The sequence below is a fragment of the Centropristis striata genome, chromosome 3, assembly GCF_030273125.1.
Source record: "Centropristis striata isolate RG_2023a ecotype Rhode Island chromosome 3, C.striata_1.0, whole genome shotgun sequence".
NCBI lineage: Eukaryota > Metazoa > Chordata > Actinopteri > Perciformes > Serranidae > Centropristis > Centropristis striata.
This window is the reverse complement of record NC_081519.1, coordinates 10,983,247-11,003,962: the sequence shown is the minus strand read 5'-3', so window position 1 is coordinate 11,003,962 and position 20,716 is coordinate 10,983,247. Positions and strand designations below refer to the sequence as shown.

General features: G+C 37.7%; 2 protein-coding genes across 3 annotated transcripts; one reads left to right on the top strand and one right to left on the bottom strand.

The window, feature by feature from the left end:
- The first annotated feature begins 1,415 nt into the window (after positions 1 to 1,415).
- ctsz (cathepsin Z) lies at positions 1,416 to 8,106 on the top strand. Of its 2 annotated transcripts, XR_009394078.1 has the most exons (7): positions 1,416 to 1,694; positions 4,132 to 4,295; positions 4,458 to 4,637; positions 4,725 to 4,875; positions 5,852 to 6,014; positions 7,281 to 7,469; positions 7,761 to 8,106. XR_009394078.1 is itself a non-coding variant. In XM_059330089.1 (6 exons), exons 1-6 carry the CDS (start codon positions 1,570 to 1,572, stop codon positions 7,404 to 7,406), a joined length of 909 nt encoding a protein of 302 aa, XP_059186072.1. In that variant the 5' UTR covers positions 1,417 to 1,569; the 3' UTR covers positions 7,407 to 8,106. The 2 variants fall into 2 exon arrangements, 1 of the variants encoding a protein (XP_059186072.1); XM_059330089.1 differs by having other exon boundaries at positions 1,417 to 1,694; positions 7,281 to 8,106.
- Positions 8,107 to 9,004: 898 nt separating this feature from the next.
- On the bottom strand, positions 9,005 to 19,775 carry nelfcd (negative elongation factor complex member C/D). The gene is made up of 15 exons (XM_059327830.1): positions 19,559 to 19,775; positions 17,504 to 17,607; positions 16,797 to 16,906; positions 16,561 to 16,670; positions 16,372 to 16,479; positions 15,629 to 15,781; positions 14,632 to 14,762; positions 14,344 to 14,509; positions 14,126 to 14,260; positions 12,905 to 13,044; positions 11,975 to 12,089; positions 11,795 to 11,890; positions 11,556 to 11,696; positions 10,042 to 10,171; positions 9,005 to 9,349 (listed from the first exon to the last, which is right to left on the bottom strand). The coding sequence occupies exons 1-15, from the start codon at positions 19,616 to 19,618 to the stop codon at positions 9,315 to 9,317; spliced, it is 1,734 nt and encodes a 577-aa protein (XP_059183813.1). The 5' UTR covers positions 19,619 to 19,775; the 3' UTR covers positions 9,005 to 9,314.
- Positions 19,776 to 20,716: the final 941 nt, after the last annotated feature.

Here is a 20,716-nt window from a genome sequence, read left to right as displayed (position 1 = left end):
GTGGTTTCTCTGTATTGTTACGGCACCTTTAAAGGCCGCACAACCCTGAACATCACCACTGGACGTTTGGTAATTGACAACATGTCTAAAATGGACACTGGGGAGTATTCAGTGGAGCTCAGCTACAAAGTCCAGTGAGCAATTTGATGTTAGGGTGATTGAAGAAGTTCCCAAGCCTGTGGTGGTTGTAAAACCACTGGTTTGTGGCCCGGCTTCAGAGCAATGTAAGCTGACCTGTCAAGAAAAAACCACAGAGAAAAAACCACCTGAACCCATCACCTACGGCTGGAAGATGGGAGACAGAGACTGGATGGAGTCAGGAAATCACTAAGGGGACTGCATTACGTGTGAAGACCTTCACCTGCCAGATCGAGAACCCAGTCAGCGTGAAAGAAAGTGGACCCCTCATGATTCTGTTCACGGAGGGAAAACCCCAGGAATCTGGACTCTGGAATGTGGTTTTAAGGGCTGTGATGGGCTCCTTGGCAATCTCAGCAATCTTGGCAACTATTGTCTACCTCGTGTGGCTTAACCGAGAGACTGTTGGTAAACTGATGTGTCCATGTTGCAGCAGAATACGTAATGAAAATACAGCTGAATGTGGAGGACAACTGTAATACAGTCATGGAAAAAAATTATTAGACCACCCTTGTTTTCTTCAATGTATTGTTAATTTAATGTCTGGTAGGGCGGCTGTGGCTCAGTTGGGAGAGTTGGTTGCCCCCTAACCGAAGGGTTGGTGGTTCGATCCCTGACCATCGCAGCCTACATGTCGAAGTATCCTTGAGCAAGATACTGAACCTCAAATTGCTCCTGATGTGCTGTGTTCATCGGTGTGTGAATGAATTCCCAATGATGGCAGGTGGCACCGTTTAGGGTAGCCTCTGCCACCAGTATGAATGTGTGTGTGAAAGGGTGAATGAGCGCAGTCTGTAGTGTAAAGGGCTTTGAGTGGTCGCAAAAGCGACTAGAAAAGCGCTATATAAGTGCAGGTCCATTTTACAACTAAAGGTACATTTGTTTGGACAAATATAATCACAACTACAAAATTAGCTCATAAGAGTTTAATTTAAGAGCTGATATCTAGACATTTTCCATGGTTTAGCTCTAGCTCTTCTTTGCTGGGTTCCTAACTGATGCCTTTGAATGTGGCAAATTGTCAAAGAAGTGATGATCTTTAAGGGGTAAAATCACATGATCTGATCAACTGAGGATATAGGCGATTTTACCATAGGTGGCCGGAATCATGAGGAGATGATTTAGGCAAAAAAACAAAACGAAACAAAACAATTTTGACCAAAAAAATACTTAGGGGATTATTTTAACAGTGTGGTGCTTTTTAAAAAACGAAGGAAGAAGAAAAGGCTTGTGACTTCCTTGTAAAACATGTGGGCTGTGATTTACAGGTCACATGACTGTAGTCTGTCCCGGCTTATCAGCACCGTGTTTACAGGCAGAGCCACCAGTGTCCAGGCTGTCTCTGCACCGACACCAGCTGTAACTCTCTCTGCTCTCCCGGTACCGTTAGCTACAGTTAGCTACAGTTAGTTTAGTTTACCGGGGTTAGCTATGGCTCCGACCGCTTTAGTCGTCCTGTTGTCGGTCGTGCTGTCCTCTGTGAGCGCCGGAGTGTTTTTCAATCAGAAGCAGCCTTGTTATGTCCGCTCACCGAGGAAAAGCAACTTTGGACTGAAGTAAGTTCAACATATCTGTGTGGTTTTTACAGTAACTTTGTTAAAAAGAACTAAAAAAAAGAAAGAAAAGAAACTAGTTTAGCCGTTTAATCTGGCTAGCTAGCTAACGTTAGCTGCAGATAGCCGTGAGTTGGGGTCCTTTCAAAGTTCCGCCCGGCTGAGAAAATGTTAATTTAATGTTTAATTTACACTCAAATGTGACAGATGTGGTTTTATGTAACTTTATGTCATGAACGTGAAGCTACTTTTAGTTTAGTGGAACGAATGTCAAAAAGTCAGTATGTTAAAGTCGATAAAGTAGAGAATTTTGTTTGTCATTCTTTTTTTTTTTGCGTTAAAACGAAACTGAACTAAACTTAACCCTCTGGGGTCTGAGTCTACTTTGGCCATTTTTGAATACTTTTTATTTTGCCCTTCATGTACCACATTAAACATGTTTACTATACCCGTATTTGGTATCCATTTTTTCTTCAACTATATGATCTGACAATTATTTTCTCACTTTAACCGATTTTATCAACATATTGGGCCCAAAAATCATGATATCCGAGTTGAAAAATTATATTATTTACTACAATAAAGACCACAAATATGCTCAATGAACTGTTTTGGAACTTGAAAATGTAAACATAGGATATAAATATGAACATATAAAAAGGCAAAAATTTAAAGATAATAAAACTATATATAAAGTCCCATAAAACATGTATATTTATAGGCTTTTTTCCCTTGTTAGATGTAACTTTTCAAAACAAGCTATGTGTGAAATTACACAGAGAGCTACACCAACACTCAAATATTTCTGTACTATCAAATCTTTGGTTTTACATGACCTAGGAATGTCAAACAAAAATTGGGAGAAAGTTTCAAGTCTGTAATTTGGAGTGAAGTTGATAGCAGCGCTCCATGTGACCTAGTTTTTTTTGTTAAACGTCACATGATCTGATCAGGACGATCATATACCTCAGAGGGTTCACTAAACAGACGTAGGTGTAGATGTAGGTGGTTTATGTCCTCGAAATGTCTTTGTCATCATTACAAATCACGAGGTTAATCACGGGTTGAGGAAGTAAACTGCTGTGTAAATTCCCTACTGTACAGCCATCAACCCTGACAAACTTCCACACACACAAAAAGGAAAAAAAACTATTTATTTTTAAAATAAACACCATATATCACACATTTAAATGTTACCTCTTCACTCAACATTATTTAAATTTCGTTGGAAAGCCCCTATATGTAATGTAAAGCCCCTTCACATTCCATAAGAAAGTTTCGTGAAATGTTATGTTTAAATATGGAAATGCGGTATTATCTTATCTTTTGTGTGTTGTGTGTGTTTGCATAACTTTCCAGAACACATATCTGAACACTGGGTAAAGCCAGGTTCAAAATTCTTGTTTAATGTTGTTAAAATATTAGATTCAATGGTTTTACAGGGGGATTTTGGTTATCTTTTCCTGTCACCCCATTAATCACAGAATGCTGTTAACAGCCTTAAAATAAATAAATACAAATTTCACCATGTTTTAGGAATAAAATGTTCAATAAATTAGGCTATGAATGACCTCTAAAAACACCCCTCTATTAAAACCTTCATGGGGTAAGAGTAAAGTGGAGGTTTAAAAAACAGTTTTGAGAAATATGACTGTGCTCCAAGTGCCATCATGTTAGCTTTCCCAAAAATGTTTTACTATTATTATTATTATTATACAATTTGACCAGGTTTTAAATAACTCCTGTGTGAAGTTAATTTTTTATGCATCTATATATCTTTTATGATTGACTAACTTTTCATTTAAGATATGTATTGTACAATTCCATGCATTTTACAAGACACTAGAAGTGAATAGGGTAAGCTTTTTAACTAATAGCTATCACCATCAAACTTCCCCAGTTGGTTATTTACAATAAGATAACTATTTTTGTATATTAAAGTTTTCCGAAATGTTATGTGTAAGTATATAAATGAGGCATTATCTAATGCTAACTATTGGTGAGTTCAGGCAAAATGTACAGACACAAATGGACAGAGTGTAGTAAAATGAACACCTTAATGTGTATTTTGGATGTTTACTTCCTATTAGTCTGACAGAAGACATGTTATAGAAGCAAAATCTCAAAGTTAAAAGTGCATGTAAAAACTGTTTTCCCCCTGTAGTTTATCACCTCAAAAGCTATAGCTGACAGTAACTGGATTTTGATGTTTGAAATATATAAAGTTATAAATATCTGATCATGCCAAATCACCAAGAGAAAAAATGATTAGTTGATTTATTAAAGAGTGGATTGACCGAAAATGAATATGCAGCTGTTTTAAAAATTGAACTTTTTGTAAAGCATAAATAACAATATATCAATTCCAGACCAGAGACATTTTTGGTATTTTTACTTGATGTGCAGCAGAACAGTCATCTAATCACCTCTGTGTTTGCAGTACTGCTGCTCGGCCTCATGAGTATTTAAAAGTTTCCGACCTGCCCAAATCTTGGGACTGGAGGAACATCGATGGCATCAACTATGTGAGCACGACCCGCAACCAGCACATTCCCCAGTACTGTGGCTCCTGCTGGGCCCATGGCAGCACCAGCGCCATGGCAGGTATAACCCAACGTCCTTTACTGTTTTAAACTACTGATTTGAACAGCTGCTCCTCACATGACTGTTCAGACACACTTTAGTACAGATTTTCACTTCTCTTTTCCACAGATGTTATTAACAGGAAATGGTTTTTGAAATTTTATGTGTTTACTGTCTCCCCAGACCGTATAAACATTAAGAGGAAGGGAGCGTGGCCGTCTGCCTATCTCTCCGTCCAGCATGTGATCGACTGTGGTGACGCCGGCAGTTGCCATGGAGGAGATCACAGCGGCGTTTGGGAGTACGCCAACACACACGGGATCCCAGATGAAACCTGCAACAACTACCAGGCTAAAGACCAGCGTGAGTGTCCTTCAATGCACAAAATAATGCTGCAATCAGTCACCCGGTCTGAGTCTGAGCTCTAACGTGTTCTGTGTCTCTCTAAAGAGTGCAAACCCTTCAATGAGTGTGGCACCTGCACCACCTTCGGAGTGTGTAACATTGTGAAGAACTACACCCTGTGGAAAGTTGGAGATTTTGGATCTGTCAGCGGCAGGGAGAAGATGATGGCAGAGATCTACGCTAGAGGACCAATCAGGTATGACCCTTTTGTGTTTAAAGCAGTACGCTACGGTGGGTGAGAAGGGTCAAACGAAAAATTGTTGACTTCTTCCTTGGTGTTGTATTAAGTACTTGAGCCCAATGTGTGACGTAATTGAGTTTTATGAACCTCATGTTACTACGCTTCCACTACAGCACCGCTATAATCCTATTCAACAGTTGTTTAAAATTGTTAAATTATTGACTTTATTTATGTGTATATAGTATAGTATATTTTGATGTTTTTTCTTTCTTTGTATTTTGTGTTCTGTTGCATTTTATACCACTAATTAGTTGTTTATTGTTTGGCGTCTTTAGCAATGTTAGCCAGCTATCAAAATGAATACACTCTGTTCAAAACAAATGGTAAATACTATGAACAATATGTACACAGCGAAATGTGAAAAGTGAAGAAACTAACTTTGTCGTGGCTTTTGAATACGTTCGACCCTTCTCGGCCACAGTAGTATGCATAAATATAAATATCCTCGACCTACATCTTCATTCCAAAGCAGCTTTACACTGTCAGATTGATAATTTGAAGAGTTTCTGCCAATATCAGCCTATCGGAGATATATCTGTAATAGATCTTGTGTGAGGTGTCGGCCTAAATGCACCAATATATATAAACTTTTTTTCAGAATATAATGCAGGAAAATTATAAATGGTGTCATAATAGTTTGTCCAGCAGAACTTTTAAAATACAGATGGCATCAATAAATATAAGGTCTTATCACTGCCAGTACAAACCAGCATAAAATTGTCAACAAAAGTCACCATTTTTTAACACAGGTATTACAAACAACATAACATTTGCATTTTGGAACATGCAACAGCACAAGAAGCATCATATTTTTACTTCCTAGTATCGGTATTGACATCAGCCCCAAACATCCAATATCTAATCTGATTTCAGTCATTATTTCCCCTTTACCCAGAGGAAGTAAGTAATCTGTGGTGTTTGATCTCTGCAGCTGTGGGATTATGGCCACAGAGAAACTGGATGCCTACACCGGAGGTCTCTACTCTGAATATTATGAGGATCCTGGCATCAACCACATCGTGTCAGTGGCAGGATGGGGAGTGGAAGACGGCGTTGAATACTGGATTGTACGCAACTCTTGGGGAGAGCCATGGGTAAGTCTCTATCCAACACAACATCACACAGTGAATGTGGGAATGTTTGTCGGATCTACGGTCAAAATAAAAATTCTTCTTTCAGACCACATTTGACTGACATTTGCATCTTCCTGGTAGCATAGGCAAAAATTCCTTGACCAGTGTTGGTAAACTCTGATCTCATTTCATCATTTGGCCTATAAAATGTCAGATAATTACAAAAATCGCCCTTCACAGGCCACCTCTCAGAGTTCCTTAGTGTTCAACCAAAAGTCCAAAACCCAAAGTTATTTATTCTACTAGGGCTCTACCAAATGGTTTTTTGTTGTTGTTGTTTTTTATACATATGAAGCGTCTTTTGAAGGATTCAGATGATGATTGTGTCTGTCGTCTTACTTTATGACATCATCAACCTATAAAACATTTATTTTTTATTAAATTAACTTTCTTTAATCTCATTAACATTCCTGTGCATGCCTCCCTTTTGTCTGCAGCAACATTTTTGACTGCTGTGAAAATGTTGTTTTACTAAAGACAAAAAAATTCAAGAAATTTGCAATAAAACAGAATATTTTCCTTGATTTAAAAGCCTCAAACCTCAAATTTACTTTGAATTTTTCTGCTTTACAATGCTTTGGATACATTTGAATGTTTGGATCCCATGAGTTGTCTCACACAGCCTGACAGCACCGTGTCAGTGCTGAGGAAAAGTCTGACTGCATCCATTATCATTCTGAGATAAGTGGAAAACGTTCCGGCTTGTTTGTATTATATTAAACCAATCAGAAGTGTCTTGGGCAGTGCAAAGCCCAGGATGCAGCAACAGTGCTGCAGCAAAATAGATAGTGAAGGGGAGGAGAAAAAAGGTGTGAAAAAGGTACCCAATGGCAGGTTTACCACAACAGTCTTTATCTGGTGAGTCAGACTATAATTTCATTTGGAAACAGTCCTACACAGACACCACTGGAATCTAGGTCTACTAATGGTATAATACTAATATTAGTGTAATCTTTATCTCTGATAGAAATACTGTGTTTACACAGAATTAATAGACATGAAATAAAAAAGCATGCACTTTCAAATGTTTAAAAATTTCAGTGTCAATGTTCTGAGTTAAGCTTCAAACTATTCTGTACAGCCCTAAACCTTACTATTATAAGGCAAAGAAAACCAATACATCCTCATCATTGAGAAGCTGGAAGGAGGAAATGTTTTGGTTGAAAAATTTACAAGAATTGTTGATCAAAATAGTTGCTGATTCATCCCCTCCCCCTCTCTCCACAGGGTGAGAAGGGCTGGCTCAGGATCGTGACCAGTGCCTACAAGGGAGGAAGTGGAAGCACATACAACCTGGCTGTGGAGGAGGACTGCATGTACGGAGACCCAATTGTCCCCAAGGCCTACCTGTAGAGCAGACCAGCACACACCGTGTCAGAGGTCGTCACTGCACAGTCGCATGTCTTCCTTTCTCGGGTAGAGGGAAACTTTTTATTTGTACAATGCTGAAAAGGGAATAAGTTTGTTTAGATTTTTTTTTTTTTCAAGCAATCTCTTTTTTTTTTTTTTTACATTTGTAATCGCGCTCAAGCTGTAGTGTGGAGGTCTTCCAGCTGGGCTTCAGACTGTGAATCAATGCATATTTTCAGTTTTTTAACAGTGAAAACTCTGTTTAACAGTCTGAAATGTCTAAATTGAGTGGGGGAATGAAAAAAAAATCAGTCATTTCTGTTTTAATCAAACACTGCATGTTTGATGCCATTTTAGACATCCAAAAGATGCAAGAATTTCTTCAGTTTACAACATCACGAGGACATCTGCAGCTCTTCATAGTTTAGACTTTTCCATTCAAACTTACTCAGCCAAAGAACACATTGCTTTTTAAATAGTCTTGAACTGCTCCGACAACGAATGTCTTCAGTGTGTGGCATTCATGAGTGAACAAAATTGCACTACACCCTGATTTAAAACAAACTTAAGTGTGCCTTACACACACTGGCAGTCATAGATTTATGTAATTTCTGTTAGTTTTTACAATCTACACATCATAAATTCTGCAAAATTTGTTGTTTTGTGCCAATAAAGAACACTTTAAAAGTGATGTTCCACAAAACGTGTCCGTTTGTGATGCTGTTCAACTAATTTGTTCTGTGCTCTGCAGAAAACATGTCTGATAGTGATGGTGATGATTTTTATCAATGTTCACTGACGTCAGGTCAATGGATGTCATTTTAAACTGAACTTGAGATGTCGGTCAATAATGTGTGAAGCCATGATCCATGGTGGGGAACCAGTGTTAGTGGAAGTATTTAGGTCCTTTACTTAAGTAGAAGTACTAATACCACATAGTTAACTCCATCAGTTAAATTTCTTTAACTAAACTTCTCTCTCTCTATATATATCTCTTTATATATATAGATATTACTATAGTTACTGTTATAGTTGGTTGAGGTGGAGCTCATCTGAACTAACTGCTGACTGTTTTCATTTTGGATTGACTACTGTATCCTTTAATTGGTCGTTTGGTTTGCAGAAACTGAAAATATCATCACAATTAGCAAGAGGTGCACAAAGTGACACCTTCATCCAACCACCAGTCCAGACCTCAATATTACTAATATATTTAAATGAAAGGCAGCACATCTTCACGAATAAATTGCAAACCATGAAGCATTTGACATCAAAAAAGGACTTAACCCATCACAATAGTTTCTAGTTAACTTCCTGTCAATTAACTAATGTTAAATAAGTTCTGTGGTATTTGTGCCAAAGTCTTAATTGGTAAAAGCAACACGTTGCAAGAGCTTTTCAGAAAAATAGAGTAAAGTATAACTGTCTGACATGAAGTGGAGTAGTAGTATACAGTGGCATGGGAAAAAAAAGGACTTTATTTAAATATAAATTTGAGGAACTTCTACTTTACTTGAGTACTAAGCTATGTTCTGTGGGAAACTAGTTTCACAATTGCATTTTTAAGCTTCAGAAATTGACATAAATTTGATAAAGACAGATTAAAGATGTCAAAGAAACATTCAGGTTTTTATTTTAAAACTGCTCAAACCAACATAAAATATAGAAAATCAAATATACAGGTGAAAAAGAAAACGTGTAGCTGCATCTTCAGAGGCTTCTCCTTCGACCAGTCCGTCCTGTTACTGTACTTCTCCATCAGCTCTTTTTTATTGTCTTTTTGTTTGTCTTCAGTAGAAACAAACCGTTCACTCGGTCAAACTGTCTCTGAGCGCTGAGCTTCATCGAGCTGAGCGTTTGGTTTCATGGAGAGAACACATCTTCTGTCTCTGCCAGGCTGTCCTCTCCACATCAGTTTATCATGATGAAGTTTGACTTGCAGTGAGCTGAAAAACAGGGAAATGATTACCTACATGTCTTGTGTTTCAAGAGGAAATCACACTTTTAAATACACAGCTTCAGTTTCACGGTCTGTGTTCATGTGTGAAAACAACTTCTTACTTATTTTTGTGAACTTGCTTGTTTGTTCAACATGTGAGTCTTCAAATAAGAGGTTGAGCGATATGGGATTTTTGAGACCAATGCGATACCGATTTTAGACTGGAAAAATATTTGAAAACCGAAATGTTGGCCGATATTGTCATTTTTTTTTAGCTGGATTGAAAATAGACATTTTTTATGTGGATTGTGCACCAATGTTTCACCATTCTGCAAATATACCCAGAGAGCTACTTTATCAAACTTTACTAATATTTAACATTATTATTCATTATTATACAAACAATGTATTGCATTGTCAGCCAATTCTTTAATTGATAACTCAGAATATAAAGGAATAAAATTGATATTTTAATAAACTGATCAGTTTTAGTCAATTGCTGACTGTTTGTTAAAAAAAAAAAGAATAGCCAACACCATTTCTAAATCCTGCCAAGCTACGTTTTCTGCATCATATATGTGTAATTTAAGTTTTCATAATGGCACACATTGGTACATCTGTCGGGATCTACTTCCAATTTTAGTTTTCTTTCTTCAGCAGAGTTTGACTACATCACCCTAATGTTAGCGCGTCACTTACCAATGAACTCTGCGACGGGGTCGTGTTCTCCCTCTGTGCGGATCGTTCCTGCGATGCTGTCGTTCTCCAGGATGGGCAGGAAGAGCTGAACAAAGTCTGATGTGTAGGGAGGCGCAATGACATCCAGCACCTTTAGAAAGAAACATGCAAGTTTCATTTGTTTTTTTTAAAGAAACAAGTTACTATTGTTTTCTGCTAAAAGTCTATCTATGTAAGCATTTTTTTATAAAGAGCAGCAAACTAGGCCTGTTTTCTATTGTGATCACCTGACAGCTACATTGGCACATTGCATTGCATTTACAGACTTACAGACTGTTTTAGACTTTGAAGCAAATATTTCTGTCTGACTTTTCTGCCATTGAATCAGGTTTTACCCATCTGTATGGATGTGCACATGCATCTGCGTTTAGAATAACAGGAACCATGTCTCTCTTAAATGACCTGTGACTGAAGAATCAAAAAAATCATGCCGAAAAAACGGGCCGTCAATAAGAAAACTGTGATTGTGAAGAAAACTAACTTGTAAAAAAAGACTACTTCTCACAGGACTTTTTATTTATTTTACTGTTGAAATGTTGTCTTGGTATTATCACAACTTGTCACTTTGGGTCACATAAAAAATGTATAAAATAATAATGTAATGCATATGTACAAAGAAGAAGACTTTTGGCACAACACGACATGTTCAACAGATTAAGGCCCCGTTCACATGAGGACGCTCGCGGGTAAAAACGACAAAATATTTTATCGGAAGTGCCTTTCGTTTAGACGGTGACATCGTTTTGGGGGCTTAAAGACGCAAAAATCTGAAACCACCTTCCAAAGTGGAAAAGTTAAATCCACTCCTCTGTAGCGTGTCGTCTACACTGACAAGACACAAAACTCTGATCTGATCTGCTCACGTCACGTATGTGTTTACGTCACATACATGCTCCAGTACAGGAATATAAACAAACGTGGGATTATTTCCATGCGTCGGACCTTCAAGCTGCTCTGGCAGCTCTAATAAACTTACAGGAGTCTTTCCACCAAATGTACAGGATATGTAGAGATAGTATTAGTGAACAGAGAAGGACCTGTAATTACCTCTATCACATTTTGGATGCAGCAATTTGTCGGAGGCGAGCCAGACGGCTGTGAACGAGACCTGGGAGATCTAGTGATGGTGGAGAACTTTGTGGAAGGAGTAGCTGATGAAAATGTGTGGCGTGAAAACTTCTGCATGCCCAAAGATGCTCTTATGGCTTTAAGTGATGCCGCCTGGCTGCATACAATCGAATTTCACACACTTTTGCATCACCGTATGCACGCAGATTTCCTCCCAAAAATGCTCGTCTAAATGAGGAATAAAAAGTGAAGACGCGACGCCACTTCTGCGTCTTCTGTTCAGACCGTCCTCGTGTGAACGGGGCCTAAAACTCTTCCCTCGATTAAAGTTTTATCAAGGGAAGAGATGACTTCCTTTCCCACGTTTTATCTCTTTATCACTAATGGAGATCAGAAGCAGCTGTTACCTCAGTGACAAAGTATCTGATGAGGGAGATGTCCGTGTTGAGTTTCTCCAGACATTTGCGAATGTAACCAACAACAGGCAGGACGTAGCCACGGCTCAGCAGATGAACCATTCGGTCCAGCAGAGTCTTCTTCAACTCCAGCTGAGGGGAAGTAAAAAAATAAAAAACACCCTGTCAGCCGAAAGGTCGCACAGTTCCCACTTACTAAAATAAGAAGCTTTACAGTAACATGAACAGACCTGCTCCATAACATCCAGCTGAGAGTGCTCCGTCTCAAACAGCTTGATGAGCAGCTGGAGGACCTGAGGGTGCAGCAGCTGGTGACACGTGCAGATCTGTGTGGAGAAAACATGTTTGAATTTAACTTCTGTTTTAAAAAGGGAGACAATTTAAAGTTTCATCTGGCAGCTGTGTCGTACCTCGTCCAGTAAAGCTAAATGTACAGGAGTGTGGTCCGTCTGCAGCTGGAAGTACCGCGGCTCCGACACCGTCCAGTCCACCCACTTCAAAACCCCCATAGCCACCACTGGAAACCTGAACGCAAACAGTCAGCAGGGATCCTTCAGCAGGCCATCAAACCTCAACTCTTTTTCAGTACAGCAGAAGTTTAGAAAACTGACAAGTGCCAGAAACTTAGACTCTCTCTTTTGAGCAAATTTTCCTGATTTTTATTTTTTATTTTTAACATGTGTTTGTTTTTTCACAAAAAATAGACAAACATTCATGCATTCACAGCAGGGTAAACATTTGTGCAGTCAGCCCTGTAATTTGTATTTCAAATAAAGTTATTTAAACAACCATATTCATATTTAACTGACAAGAATACACAGATGTTGGCTTAATTCAACAGAATAGCCCCCACCCATCCTAATACAATTGCTGTTTAAACAAAAATCTCAGTATGTCAACTGAGTACAAGTGGATCATCAAAGAAAAAGGGTAGCTACAGGCAAAAAGAGGACTTCTTGTAACCCTCTGCAATATGATACAATTACTTCTCTGAATTTATTTTTTGTTCAACTGATTTGAGTCTAGACAAGATACATTTGTTTACAGTTGTCGATACAAAACTATTTGCAGAAAAAAATATGTTTATATTCACTATAAGGTATTCAAATTCTAAAATATTGGAGTTGGCTCTGTGTTTCTTTGTCAAAAGAGCATTTCAAACAAAATCTGACTCTATAAAAAAAAAAAAAAATTCTGCCTCCCAGATATGGAAGTATGAAATTAGATTTATTTTTTATTTTTTAGGCCATAGAGTTTCATCCCAGACAAAGGGGATGGTGGGCAGGTAATGCCTTAACACTGTAAAACAGACGACAGCAGGGAGCCGATCATCTACTCACCGGATGCACTGGTACAAAGTGCCGAGTTCAGCCACCAGCTCTGTGGCTCCTTTGTTCTCATTGCAGCATAGGTTGTGTACCGTCTCTATGGCCTTGGAGGTCGACTTCAGCTCATCTTTATTGATGTTGACTCGCTTATTCTGGAGTTGAGGAGAAGGAAAAAGAGACTTAGGAAGCAGCTGTGAGGGTGAAACCAGGTGTTTTAAAGACAGGGACTCCTTAAAAACTTGGTATTTGAGGTTACAATTACGCATGAGGTCTCCTGTAGGTTTAATCTTGGGTAAAGTGACAAGACTGACCTAATGTAAGCAGATGAGAAAGTGTATCTGGCAAACAACTCTCTGATGCCCCCAGCAGGTGAAACACCAGGTTTGTAGGGAGTCCCATAAAGGAAACAAGTGAGCATGGGAATACTGTGAGGAAAAAGTACTTTAAAAGACCTATCTTATCTAGTTAAATGACAAATGAACCTACCACGACTGGAATTAAGTTGAATTAATTGGAGCCTGGCAGATAAAGATATTATCGGCATTAGAGGCCTATCGTAATGGGTGTATACAGTCATGGAAAATTTTTTAGACCACCCTTTTTCTTTTATATTCTTTTTTTATGGTTGTCTTGATGATAACCAAAATCATTATCAAGAAAACCACGGAAAATATCTAGATATCAGCTTTTAAATTAAACTCTTATGAGCTATTTTTGTTGTTATCATTATATTTGTCCAAACAAGAAAACAAGGGTCATCTAATAATTTTTTCATGACTGTATATTGTTGATTTGTTCCGTTTTGGAAACTTTTTTTACACAAAAAAATGAAGAAAATGTTGCTTGGAATGATGAGGAAATTGTGTTCTCTCTTAATATTTTTAATATTCAGCAACTGATTGAAACTGAAAAAAACATGTTGATTTAGCTATCTATTTTTGTTCCCATATATTCTTTATTTTCTCATTTATCATTAATAGAATTGGCTGAAAATATAAGAAATTGTTTGTATAATGTATAACATGTTAAATATTATTTAAAAGTTTCAGAAAGTAGCTCTCTGGGTACATTTGCAGAGTGGTGAGAAATTAGTGCACATTCCACATTTCCCCCTTTATACTGGCATCGGATCAAAAATCTTAAATTATTCAGACTCTAGAACGAACAACTGACTACTCCAAACCTGTGATTCAGTGACAAACACATCAGCAGGTCGATCGCTGCTCTCTGTACCTTTTTCCAGGTTTCCACCACGCTGGCAGCGTAGGCCAGGATGTGGATGTATTTGTGTTTATGGTCTTGGTTGATCTTTGATCCGGGCTTGAACAGGGACTGCATGAACAGGTCCAGAAAGGCAGGAACTCTGATCTACAGATGAGAAAGATACACTTTTCAGCACCTTAACATGCATGTAGTGGACACAAACGGGGTGAAAGACGCTCCGTCCTCACCAGCTCCACAGGAGGCGGGTCCATGCTGCTGAACATCTTGAACAGAACTGTGATATCTGCAGGATTCAGCGCTCCTTTAGACAACATGGCCCCCAGCGCCTGGCAGGCCCGAGGGTAGGCTGCTGCTGTGCCGAGCGCCAGCGTTATCTGACTGGCGTCGTGACCTCTGTGATGTAAACACAAAATTAATTTTGATTTGACCTGTGACATTGCGGTTATTGTTTCCACTTTCAATTTTTGGGCATTCATGTTGAGAATTTGATTTAAAAAAAAAAGAGACAAAGTTACCTCTCATGAGCTGATTTCTGCACCTCCTGTCCGATCCTGCGGACAGCTGAGCCGCCCTGCTCCTCCTGAGAGAGGATGGACATCATGGCCTGGGCGAAGAGGTACGTGTGCTCGCCGTGACACACCATCTTCTGCAGGAGAGAGGAGGGAGTTTATTTACCTTTCTATTAATTCCCCTATTTTTTTACTTTCCTATTGAATTTGCCTTTTTATTTATTTATATTCATTTTAAGTTAAATAAATATTTTTTTTTAAATTAAAAACATATTTTTGCAATGACATTTCCATTTTTTAAAGCAGTATGGTAAATTAATTGAGAAGCAAATTAAAAAATACTCTCTTTTTTCACATTCAATAAATTGTTTAATTCATTGTATTATTTAATATTATTTTAAGCATATTCATTTATTATTAGTATTAGGGCCACATTTAGAAAAAAAACAATTACGAACGAAACGAAACGAAAATATGTAATAATTACGAGAATAAAGTCGTAAATATGTAATTTATTAGAGGAGGCGAGTTGTTAAAATGAGGGCCCTGTAGCATTTTGTAGAAATGTATTTTAAGATAGGTTTCACAAACAAGCAGATATTGAATCTTCTGGCACATCAGCATCACATTATCATAACTATAAGACTATGCAAGAAACATGCATCTTTTCTGCAGAGGGAACCAGATGGACTTTTGAGGAAATCACTGCTTTTGTGGAAGGGGAAATGGCTGGAAGTGGACGACTGCAGGGCTATTGGTGGATGCATTTAAGAACAGCCTACGAAATATGTACGACTTTATTCTTGTAATTAATTAAATATTTACGACTTCAATCTTGTAATTACATTTTTTTTTCTAAATATATCCCTAATACTCTGTCCTAATTTATGGAGTCATTTCATTTTTTTTCTTTTAAAACGCTACTATCCTTGATAGACAGAGGCAGAACTTTAACTGATACAATGAGATGACTCATGTGAAACAGAGAAGTCAGCAGGCTCACAGCAAACTCCGGCAGGTTCTTCTCCAGGTTTTCTTCTCCTCCGTCCAGCAGCGTGGCCAACGACGTCCTCAACACCCGAGAGAAAACCTCCAACTGCTGACACGCTGTAGACACACTGGTGATCTCACCCTGATAACCTGCGTCTGAAATGAGCTAAAAACGTACACATACACACACAAAGTATATGTGATTCTTCTTCAGACTCTTTGCCACATTAAAATATAAAAGGTATATATATAGGTATATGCTACAAGTTCATCCTTATTATAGGGCTTTGATTTATTGTCTGTAGGAATGTAAAATAATGTTAAGTATTTTTGAAAGGAGGTATCCCATATGATATCTTAAATAGTGTCAGTAAATATACCTCTCCATCCCAGAGTGTTCACACACACATTCATACTGGTGGCCGAGGCTACCAGGGCACACTGGTGCCACCTGCCACCATTGGGAATTCATTCACAGCAATCTGGGGTTCAGTATCTTGCTCAAGGACACTTCGACATGCAGGCTGCCATGGCCAGGGATCGAACCACCAACCATCCAATCAGACAGCAACTGCTCTACCAACTGAGCCACAGCCACCCCCACAGCCATTTTCTGTTTTTCTGATGAGGCTAGTAAATAAAATAAAAACTCTTGCCTCCCTTTATTCTGATTTTTACAGCAAATGCTTTAAGAAGATCACATCAATTACTTGAAATACTGAAATAGATTCCCTCGGCTCTCCTGCAGTTCTGTACCTTCACAGTGAAGTTGAGCATCAGACAGTCTGGGTGAGCCTCTGCTAGCTTATAGAAAAGATCTCTCCATGTCGTGTGTGCTATCATTTGCTCGAGCCAAGCAGGAGTCTGGAAACACAAGATTACTTTGGTTTAAAAGAGCTTTGGTTGTGTTCATAAAAATTACAACAGAGTGTTCAGAAATCTTACCTCTCCCTCCACAGTGAAGATGGAGTCAGCTTTCTGGGGGTCAAAGTGTTTTATCAGGAGACTCTTGAGGTGATTTTCTACTCGCTCTTGGACCTGAGCAGGCTCCACACCTGCACTCAAAATTAAAAGATCAATGAGGCACAAGGTCACGGTAAGAGAAGGATTGTTTGTTCACAGACATGGTGACTGAAAGCCCAGAAAACCTCTAGCCTCGTCTTGCAGTCTGCTATACCTACCCATCTGGATGAGCCACTCAGCCAGCAGATTGACGGTCTGAGCCACAGCAGAGTAGTTTTCAGAGAGGAGCTGGATGACGTGTTCTGGAGAGCCACCGGACTGGAAATACCTGCAAGAAATAATAATAGTTTCTATCATCAAATTCTGAGTGGGTCTTAAGATATAAGATAAGATATGACTTTATTTATCCCGCAGTGGGGAAATTTAGTTGTCACAGCAGCTCAAGATACAGACACATAGATATAGAAGACAGAATAAGAATATAAAAAATAAGACATATACATACATTCTATACACATTCTATACATGCATTTCTGCTATTTGGCCTTCATTATTAATATATATATTTTTTGTTTGTTAAATGAAAAGTACTTTCAGGAAAACAAATAGATATTGCACATTGGAGAAAATATATTTTAGCATGTTAAATAAGATGTTGGATGTAGTAGTATGAACATAAATAAAGAAATATATTTAAATATATGCAGATATATACACAGTATAGTATAAGTGATATATGACAAATATAATACAGGGGGGGGGGGGAAACAGGAGGCTTAATATAGACCTCACATGTGCTCTTGTACTGGTCAAAGTAGTAGTTGTCTTGTGCAGTTTTTAAGTTTTCCCATTCTTATTTAAAAAGTTAAAGAGTGCTCAGTGGGATGAAGGTGATAACATGTTATACGAGGAAACATGTGCTCACGTTTTGAGGGTGTTGAAGATGGCGGGCTCCATGATGTAATCCCTGCTGGAGAATTTCTGCAGACAATCTTCCTGGACTTTCCCATCACCCCCTTCAATATACTCCTGCAAAAAAATAAATATTGATACATGCGTTTCCTCCTGTAGTTATTCCTCTTCTGTTTTTAAGGTTACTTTATGTCTTGGACAGACAGAGTAGACATCAAAATAAAAATCACATTAAATATGATTATCACATATACATACACATATATCAGCCTGAGCTAAAAAATAATAATAATAATCACAGCCATTCAATGTGTAAAAGCTACACAACAAACCTGTGTATAACACTTCAATGACACTGATTGATTTGAAACCAATTTCCACCAATATGATTAAATTTTTTTAGAAACTCTCAAAATAATGACTTAGCATCAAAAAGTAGTAAGAACATTTCTAAAAAGAAATGTCTTCTCTAGAAACAATCCCAATCTTTTGAGAAAGTTTCTCATTTACTAAAGCATCATTTCAAGATAGGCAAGTCATTATTTTAAAAAAGATTCTAAGTAATTTCTTGAGCCATAACAGCAATTCCCAAAAGATGGGATAATGTGTGAAATATAAATAAAAACAGAATCCATCAAATTCAGAGTGTATATTTTCTACAGAAAACATATAGTCTTTCTACAGTTTTCAAATTAATATTTGTCAAAAAGCATTTTCAAATTATCACGTTTTATTATATTAACGTTTTGGACAATGTCCCAACTTTTTGGAGTCGGGTGGCTACACTGAAAAAATATTTCAATATAAATAATTCATTATTTCAAGAACGTTTCTCATAATTTTGCAATAGTAAGTCGTCATTTTAAAAAGGTTCTCATTATTCTGAGAAACAAATTAATTATTTTGACTAGGTTTGTCAGTTATTGAGATACTAGGTAATGATTTTGAGAAGGTTTCTTGTTAAAATAACTAACCGTATCTTATTTTTTAAAATCACAGGATGAAGTCTTCATCTTGTTTTTTTTATTTTACTGAAGGAAATGAGGGCTTCAATAAATTCAATGCACATTAAAATGTAGATGAAAGCTCTGTGGATGAACTTTAGGTAAAAGTTTGCAAATTGTCTACTGCAAAGAGATTTTTCACAGGTTACTATATTATTCTTCTGGTCTTTTGTAGTTGAATGCTAGCGTGTAACATTAATCATAGCTATTTCATGTTTCTTTCTATCGCATTAACTCAGTGACTTCAGCTTCTGATCCTAAAGTTAATCTGAACAACCACAATGCACAGGCAGCATGCTGTAATCAACATGACTTTTGCATGTTTGTGTCCATTTCAATCCTGTGGTGACATGGTCCTTCTTTAACACTTCAACTCATATATGGGTCAGTGACAAATAAGGGTTGGCAAGATGTCAAATGGTGTAACCACAAAAAAAAAGATAAATATTAAATACATCATCCACCTAAATTGCATTTAAGTGGACTTATACATATAATTACTTAATTCTCAAAAACATCAAATGATTTTTTTTCAGTATTTCTACATCTACACATTTTGCCAATATTGAGCAGAACATATTCTAAAAACAACCATTTATTTCTAAGGTTTTGACAAATTATGTAAAATGTGCTGTATACCATAGTGTTTGGATTGCATTTTATTCTCATTTTAGTTCACATTTATTTTCCTGTATATAATCAGATTTTTATGGGAAAAAAATTACTGGTTACACTAACTGACACTGGGCTGGATCACGTCATTGACCCGTGTGATAATAATTATTATAACATGAAATAGAGCATTATAGTAAGCTGAGTGACAGCTTTAACTTCCAGCAGCTGTAGCTTCAGTTAACCTGCAGCGAGCTAACAGAGCCGCCGAGCTGCTGCGGGTTCAAACTGTGCAGGACATTTTATCAGTGCAGCTGTGTGGACATAATCTGCTTCTGCACATCACCTCTGTGTGAGCTGATAATGTCACAACACACCGGCAGCTTGTGTTGCTGCAGCTAAGCTAATGCTGCTCAGCTAGCTTAATGAACAGCAACAAGTCGTCCTCTCACCATGGTAGCATCTCCCGCTCCTTCCCAGTCCCCGCTGCCGCTGTAATACTCCTCGTCCATGATGACGGGATTAAAGTAGTTTTAGACTAGCTACAATAACCCAGCTGTGAATTTTAAATATTTGCGAGATTTTGTTTTACCGCTGATGATGCTGGAAGCAGCTAGCCTGATTAGCTAACAAGCTAACAACAACAGGAGGAAAATGGCGAGTCAGTGAGCAGCAGGCCACGCCCCCATATTTAAAATTGTGGACCTCATCCCTGAGCTGTATCTGTCAGGAGCAACAGGCCACGCCCCCTTCATTACATTGTGATTTTGATCCCTGAGCTAAGTCTGTCAGGAACATCAGGCTATAATTAGTTTAAATCCAAATAATTTGCCATCAGTTATCTGTTAAACAGTCCAATTTATAAGTCTTCGGAAGTGTCATTCATTCACTTGAGGAAATTCATGAAATAATCATCTAATCTTTCAAATGTTAAGAACATTTTTTCATTCTATTTCTTTCTGAATTAATTAGATAATGGTCTTTTAATGTTAAGAAAGGTTTACATAGACAACATTTACATATATTTTTTCCTATTTTTTTTCTGAATGAATGAGATGATTTTATAATTTTATAATATAAACACACACACACACACACACACACACACACACACATATATATGTATATGTAATTAATGAGTTAATTGTTGAGAAAAGTTTTAAAGGAGGTCTTGTTTTCCTTTTTTGTTTTGTATTCCCCTATTCTTTCTGATTTAAGGTAATAATCTTCTAAAGTTGAGAAAAGTTTTAATGGACAAAAATATAGTTCTTTTCCATATTTAAAAAATAATGTGATAATTCAGATTAAGATTATTTTGGCTCACACACGCTGAAACAGCGAGTAGTGAATTTGTCCTCTGCATTTAACACATCCTTTTTACACACCAGTGAACACACCATCAGGAGCAGTGGAAAGCACAATTCTGCGATAGGGAGCAGCGGGGGGTTAGGTGCCTTGCCCAAGGGCACGTCAGCCCTTGACCTGCCAGTCCCGGTCCAGCAACATTTATGCCAAACATAGAAATAAATAACTTTTCTCAACACGAGATAGGCATGTCAAAAAATAAATATAAAAAATCAGAAGTGAATGCACACTTCAATATAGATAAA